This window comes from Cornus florida, unplaced genomic scaffold (assembly GCF_030987335.1).
Source record: "Cornus florida cultivar Cherokee Brave unplaced genomic scaffold, ASM3098733v1 CherokeeBrave_3.0.0_Hap2_Chr04, whole genome shotgun sequence".
Taxonomy (NCBI): domain Eukaryota; kingdom Viridiplantae; phylum Streptophyta; class Magnoliopsida; order Cornales; family Cornaceae; genus Cornus; species Cornus florida.
The window spans coordinates 10,156,313-10,164,136 of record NW_026775574.1 but is presented as its reverse complement, the minus strand read 5'-3'; the positions used below and the strand labels follow the sequence as shown (position 1 = coordinate 10,164,136).

Below are 7,824 nucleotides of genomic sequence, written 5' to 3'. Positions count from 1 at the left end.
TTTAAAATGAGAATTGATCATTCGTTTTCAGCCTGTAATCTAAATTCGTATGTTGTTTACTGCTTAATCGTTCTTGATTTTGTTAGTGTGATTTAGGTTATGTAACTTATGTGCCTTTTCATGCTCTTTCTCGTCTTGAAACAATTAATTGACTAATTAATGTGTTAATTGCTAATACAACAACAAAGAAATATATATATAATGAAGATTCAAGAATCGAAGAAGATCTGTTGTGTTCACTTTAATTTTTTTATAAATTACTTTTATATAATAAATCAAAATAATACATTATGAGCACCCACCGTCTCAAGAAGCCACAATGAAATTAGTGTTTATATACTTTTTACTTTAATAATAATAATAATATATAGAGAGAGTCAGACCGTCATTAACTTAAAAGGAATAGCTGTAAGTCTCAACTGGCTAACAAAATATTATGTAAACTCTGTTATATGTACATAAGTTTGTGTGTCAATCAATGTGGGAAGAAAACTAACATCCATGAATGTGTTGAATTGTTCAGATAGGCAATGCATATGTAGACTATGAAACAGAATACACAGGATTAGAGACTGAGAGAGAGTACATGATTTTATTGCCTTATAATTATATATCAGTCTTTATAATTTTTTTTTCCCTGGAAATATCAGTCTTTAATGGGCTTTCTCTCTCTCTCTGGACGACACACACATGAGTCACATGACACATTTACATTTCAGTCTGTCTAGTTTTATGCTTTATTTACATTTTTTCATGCCTTGCTTTTTACTATCTAGCTTTCTTTTATTTTATTTGTACCTTAACTTTAGTCCATTAATTGCACCTTTAATTAATTTCATTTACTTTCATTTAATGTAATTTCTTTTATTAGCTCCCAACCTCTTGCAATTCTATCTTATAAGAAATTAATAAAATTTATATTTCATTAATTTTTCTACTCCATTTGAATATATACACACATACATGTATACAAAACTTAGTTGCTTTGTATTTTCAATTGAGGAGGCATTAAATGATACTGGGAGTCTGGGAGTGTTCAGTGTTGCAACTTACAAGATTAAGTTCTTTTGTATAGGTACTCCCTTTGGTTTATTTTTTCTAATAACAACGCATATGCAATTTCTAAATGTTTAATTTCTTTTTTTATTTTTATTTTATTATAATGCACAACAACACAGGCGCACAATCTATTATAATATGCAATTTTTGAATGTGTTTATTTTGTTGATGGGAAATTGATCACTAAGAAACCAAACTAAAATGTCGTCACTCTCTATAGGAAATTGATCAGTAATGAACAAATTTGTGACAAGAGGGTTGCCACCATCTCTAAGAAGAGATGATGGCTCTTCAAAGATAAGTGATGTAGAGATCAACCTTGAGGATCTAGCTGCAGATCCTGGACTACGAACTCCGATATTGAATTACCATCCCGATATTCGAGATCAAATTCGAAGAGCATATTTACTAAAGGGTCCTTGCCAACCTAAAAAATATCATTTTCCTTATAAGAGTTATGGGCAATGCTTACGACGATTCAACCCAGCATGGTTTGATGCCTTTTCTACTTGGTTAGAATATAGCAAAGATAAAGATGAAGCATATTGTCTATGTTGTTATCTTTTTAAACCAAAAATCGGAGAACAATCGGGTGGTGATACCTTCGTAAGTGAAGGATTTTCTAATTGGAAGAAGGGTTTGGAAAAACTACAAAGCCACATTGGAGGTCCAAAAAGTGCCCACAACCAATGTTCGAGTATGTGCCAAGCATTAATGAAACAAAAACAACACATTCAATCAATTTTCTTCAAGCAATCAGAGAAGACACGAATTGCATATCGAACACGATTGATTGCATCAATTGATTGTGTTCGACATCTTTTGCGACAAGGTCTTGCATTTCGTGGTGACGATGAAACCGAGGATTCAAGCAACCAAGGGAATTTTCTCGAGACATTGCGATTTCTTGCGAATCATAATGAAGACATTAATGCGGTTACATTGCAAAATGCTCCTGAAAATCACAAATTAACGGCACCTAAGATCCAAAAGGACATTGTTAATGCCATTGCATTGGAGACTCTCAATGTTATTATCGGAGATATTGGTGATGCTTTTTTTTCTATTCTAATTGATGAATCTCAGGACATATCAACAAAGGAGCAAATGGCTTGTGTTTTACGGTATGTGGACAAGAATGGGCATGTAGTTGAACGTTTTGTGGGTCTAGTGCATCTTTCTGATACCACTTCCATCTCACTCAAGAAGGCGATTGATGCTTTATTTTCTAGACATGGGTTGAGCATTTCTAGATTACGAGGGCAAGGTTATGATGGGGCTAGTAATATGCGAGGTTAGTTCAATGGTCTCAAAACTCTCATCTTGAAGGAGAGTGAATGTGCTTTTTACATTCATTGTTTTGCCCATCAACTCCAATTGGCTCTCGTGGGTATGGCAAAAAAACATGAGGATATTGTTTCTCTCTTCACTTTTGTTGCTAATCTTATAAATATAGTTGGTGGTTCATGTAAACGTTGTGATATTCTTCGAGAGAAGCAAGCTTCTATAGTTACCGAGGCACTTAACAATGGTGAGCTTTCAAGTGGGCAAGGCCTAAATCAAAACACTTCTCTTAAACGAGCTAGTGATACACGTTGGGGTTCACATTATGACACTTTGATTAGCGTGACTATTATGTTTTCAGCTATTGTTACTGTACTTGAGACACTTGCAGAGGATGGGTCATCAGGAAAAAAAGTTTGAAGTAAATCTTTTATTGGAATTTATACAATCCTTTAACTTCATATTTTGTTTGCATTTGATGAGAGCTGTTTTGGGAATTACAAATGATTTGTCAAAGGCACTTCAAAGGAAAGATCAAGATATTGTGGTTGCTATGTCCTTGGTCAAATTAAGTAAGGTCCAATTACAAAGGATGAGGGAAAGTGGATGGGATTCTTTACTCAACGAAGTTTCTTCTTTTTGTGTGAAACATGACATTGCTATTCCTAATATGGATGATACATTTCTACCTCGAGGAAGACTATGACGTAAAGCTCATGACAAGTCAAACTTGCATCATTATCGTGTTGATTTGTTTTATTCCATCATAGATATGCAACTTCAAGAGTTAACTAGTCGTTTTTCTGAAATGAGTTCCGAGTTGTTGCTTTGTGTGGCTTGTTTGTGTCCGGATGATTCATTTTGTGCTTTTGAAAAGCAAAAACTAATCCGCCTTGCTCAATTTTATCCCAAAGAATTTTCTTCACATGCTCTCATGAGACTTAGTGATCAACTTGAGAATTATATTGCGGATATGCGTTCTAATTGCGAGTTTGAAGGATTAAAAGGGATTGGTGACCTTGCGAAAAAAATGGTGGAAACCAAAAGAGACAAGGTACATTCACTAGTTTATTTGCTTGTGACATTAGCGTTGATCCTACCAGTTGCAACTGCTAGTGTAGAGAGGGCATTTTCTGCTATGAATATCGTAAAGAACCGATTGCGCAACAAAATGGGAGATGAATGGATGAGTGATAGCTTGATAGTATATATTGAAAAGGAGATATCTAGTGGCATGGATAATGAAGTTATCATACAACGTTTTCAAAATATGAAAAGTCGTCGGGGACAATTGTGAATGTGCTCAATGATTCAATGAACAAAAAAAATATTTTTGCTTATTATGATGATCTGAATTGTAAATGTGTTCAATGGGATCCTTTTGTTGTTTTTGGGACGCGTTCCCCTTTTGAACGCCTTTAATGAATTTGCTTAATTATTAAAAAAAAAAAAAAAAATTGTTATTAAAAGGACGCCCCCCTGACATAATTTTCCGGGTCCGTCACTGTACATACTTATACCTATTTTTATTATAAAATGTTTTAGCCTATTAAAAATAATAATAATAATAATAATAATAATAATAATAATAAAAGAAAATTTGATTATGAGTCAAATACTTTTGGAGTGGCATGGACTAGTTTGGAGTTCGTGTGGTGAATCACACTAAATTTTAATGTTGCAGACTTTCAATAGTGAATCAAAATTGTTTAGAAATCTTTGAGGAAAATAAGGATTACAGTCTTCTTTAATTATGAGTTGAACAGCAAGGTAAGCACGTGGAACTCCGAATGATTCCTTTTTAAGTGGGAGGAAAATGATTTTAACCGACAGTGGAAACTGGAAAACAAAAGGGATCTGGTTAAGGAGAAGATTTTGAGTGGGCTATGCCGTGTCATTATAATATTTCATATCAAGTTAAGATACTGACACGTCATGGATGTACTCATCTAGAGGTTATTTTGGGAAACATAAATATTGATCTTGATAGGGTGAAGTGATGAAACAGCGTGGGTCAAGTTTCTGTTTGGCTAGTGGAAGATAAGGAAGGAAAATGAAAGGATGAAATGAAATGAATGGAACGGATTCACACCAGCCTCTGGAATGAATTCACAACTCTGGAATGTGAACTTATTGAGAAGTCAACTTAAACCTTCACAGTTCAAGACTTCTAATTGTTTATATTCCAAATAAATTCCAAAATTTTGCATACACACTAGTGACCCAGAAGACCGAGACTATTTGTAAAGCATGCTCGTACAACCTTATCCGGAAAAGAAGGGGGAAAAAAATGAATCTTTAAATTTTCCAAAACAGAAGATCACTATTCTGTGTTTGGAAAGAAGCTTGTATAAATATGGTCTACAAGACATAGTGGTTAAACATTTAGTTTTGTAAAAAAAAATTGTGGTGTAAAATAAGGGATGGACTATTTAATACAAACATATATGCATGTGGTATTGGTTTTATTTTTAGGTAACCGTGGTATTCGATACTTTGCTTTCCACTAAATTTCTGAGATATTGTGCAGAACGTACCCTTCACACGGGTCCGGGTATTTATTTTTATTATTTTTTATTTATTTATTTATTTTGCAACAAGCAAAACCATAACTTATAGCTAAAGTCAATCACTTGAAGTTTGAGTAGTATTTTTCTTGAGCAGCGGTATAATGTGAACGCTATCTAATTAGTTTGATTCTTTCGGTGGAAATGTTTCAAATACGGCTAGTCTTTGACTGGAAATGATTTCCTGCAAGTTCTTTGTTGACAAAATGGTCCACAGACCCCATTTAGGCGAAGCCTTTCTGTGCCTGTTTAAGTACAGAATCCAAAAAGATCTGGTGGTATTATTAGAGGATAAAAGAGTCAGGTCAAAGTGTTTTTTTGTTTTTTTTCGGAAAGTTAGGTATATTGAATTGAAAATGAAAGGAATACAAGGCCAAGGCCCAAACAAAAACAGAAGGCTACACTTAGCCCATTTTACCAGAAAAGGCGGGCCCAAGGCCAAGCCCAATCAAACAGCTGCCCTAAGACAAATATAGGCTAAGGAAGATTCTAGACAAACGTTGTCTCAGTCAGTTGTGTGCATCCGGTGGTTCCAAGCAAGAGGCCGAGCCTCCAACTTTCAATCCGGCTCCGGCGGTGGCCTGATAATGGATTGGGGAAGATTCCAGTCAAGGATGATTCTCCGAGCCGATGCTGAGTCTTTAATCCGCATGGAAAGCAGCCGCCATTTCACCATGTCCATTGTTTGATTCAAAACCCTTGATTGAGAGCGTCTTTGATTCTTGAAGGCACGGCTGTTGCGTTCATTCCAGATCTGGTTAATAGCAGTAGACAAAACGATTTTGTTGATTGAATTTTGCAAGTTCCGAGAGCTCCAGTGCTGTGATGCCCAATTGACAAATCCGTCCCAGTTGAGATGAGCCACCCAAAATCTACATTTATGTTGCAGGAAGGACCAAATTGGCTTCGTAAAGGGGCATGTGAAGAACAAGTGGTCGTGAGACTCCTCTCTCGTTTGGCAGAGACGGCAAAGCCTAGATCTGTTGAAGGATTGCATACATCGACGGTCATAGGTGGAGAGGCGTCCTTGAACTGCAAGCCAAAGTGTAAATTTGCATCTCGGGATAGAAAAGGAATTCCAGACTAGGTGATACCACACTTTGGGTTGGTAGTGCGGGGCAAGCCATTCAACAGTATGGCAGAGTGAGAATTTCCCTGTGGAAGAGGGGAGCCAAACGTCGATGTCTGAGGATTGGGATGGTGGATCAATGAGTAAAAGATCCGGGAAATGATGAGTCATGGCTGGGGGGAAGTCCCAAGTGTTGATATTTGACAGAGAAAAGAGTTTCTGCTCACGGGGTATAAGGGAGTCCCTAATGAAGACCACCGATGCTCTAAGGGGTAAAGGCCCATCTTGAAGCCAATTATCATCCCAGAAGAAGGTTTGTGTACCATTACCAACCTTCTTCTTAACCATAGACCTAGCAGTTCCCTTGAGCTGCAACAATCTTTCCCAATTGCTAGATGAGTTTTGTTGAGTGTTGATGGTCCAAAAACATCTCCCCCTAATTAGCTGCATTCTCACCCAATGAACCCATAGGTTGTCCCTATCCGAAGAGATGATTGTCCAAATGTGCTTCAGGCATGCTGCCCTGTTAGCAATTTCCAGATTCTTGAACCCCAACCCTCCACAGCTCTTTGGTTGGCAAACAGCTGGCCAGTTGATCTTGGCTCCAGTGATCTTAAGATTATTCCCAGACCAAAGAAAGTTCCTCAATAGGTTATTGATCTCAGCAAGGACAGCCTTAGGTAGGATAAAGAGGCTAAGCCAGTAATTGACCATGCTGTAGAGAACTGAATGAATCAATTGGACTCGACCTGCATATGAGATGAATTTGGAAGACCAGTGATTAATTCTCCTAGTCACTTTCTCCACCAGTCCACGACAATCAGCCGATTTTAAGGAGGAAGAAACCAAAGGAACTCCAAGATATTTGAAAGGAAGCTCCCCACATTCAAACCCTAGTAGATTCTTGATGCTCTCTACTTGATTATTATCAATACCCGCAACAAAGAAATTACTTTTGCTGTGGTTGATGGAGAGTCCAGACAGTGCAGCAAAATTATCAATGGCATTCTTGAGTGTGTTTATAGAGCCAAGATCGCCATGAGAGACAGGTCAAAGTGTTCCACCTTATTGATTCTTGATTTGATTTTTTCTCCCCTAACTAACTACTAGCCATTGCCAGATTTTTTTTTTTTTTTTGAAAAAAAAAAAAAAGCAAAAGCTTTTAAGCAAATGAGATAATGGTCATATTAGATTTAAGTTGGGTTACAATACATCTTTTTGCGACTTTACTGTCATTGAAAAAAAAAATTCCTTGATTCAATGGAGAAGTTTTTAAATTACAGTAATATAAATATTATTAGATATAATTGTAAAAAAAAATTTTAATTGATACTCACACACATGTCTCCACTGAGCCGTGAACTCATGACTTCTCTTTGACAAGTAGAAATCTGATACCGTTAGGTCACTAACCTATTTGCACAATTAAAATTTATTTATTTATTTTTTTTATCCAATCGAACTGAAAGAATGAACTACATATACATCCCTTTTTCTTTTCCATCCATCCAATATTTTCTTCCTACCAAAAACAATATAAAGAATACTTTTAAAATAACATAACTACAAGAGTTGTATCCATATATTTTGATTTTGCAAGGAATTTTTACTTGTGCATATATACTTCAAATTAATTTAATGGCATTCTTCAATATATCACACTATGCATTTGTTTATAAAGGAGTAAAGGACACACAAAAAAAGTAAAAGGTATATAAAAATAAAAACAAAAATAGGAAAGAAAAAAATGTAAAAAGTATATTAAACACAAATATATATATATATATATATATATATATATATATATATATATATATATATTTACGCAATTTGTTAGTATTTCAT

General features: G+C 35.5%; 1 protein-coding gene across 1 annotated transcript; it reads left to right on the top strand.

The window, feature by feature from the left end:
- Positions 1-1,293: 1,293 nt before the first annotated feature.
- Positions 1,294-3,844, top strand: LOC132304705 (uncharacterized). The gene is made up of 4 exons (XM_059802435.1): positions 1,294-2,353; positions 2,516-2,757; positions 2,861-3,025; positions 3,068-3,844. The coding sequence occupies exons 1-4, from the start codon at positions 1,294-1,296 to the stop codon at positions 3,638-3,640; spliced, it is 2,040 nt and encodes a 679-aa protein (XP_059658418.1). The 3' UTR covers positions 3,641-3,844.
- The last annotated feature ends 3,980 nt before the right edge of the window (positions 3,845-7,824 follow it).

Bases quoted from the DNA above. Each gene is read 5' to 3' on its own strand.
- LOC132304705 (XM_059802435.1), top strand. From the start codon at position 1,294: ATGAACAAATTTGTGACAAGAGGGTTGCCACCATCTCTAAGAAGAGAT. The intron at 2,354-2,515 runs GTTAGTTCAATG...TTATAAATATAG, and splicing joins TGGGGCTAGTAATATGCGAG to TTGGTGGTTCATGTAAACGT. The intron at 3,026-3,067 runs TTTCTACCTCGA...GCTCATGACAAG, and splicing joins TTCCTAATATGGATGATACA to TCAAACTTGCATCATTATCG.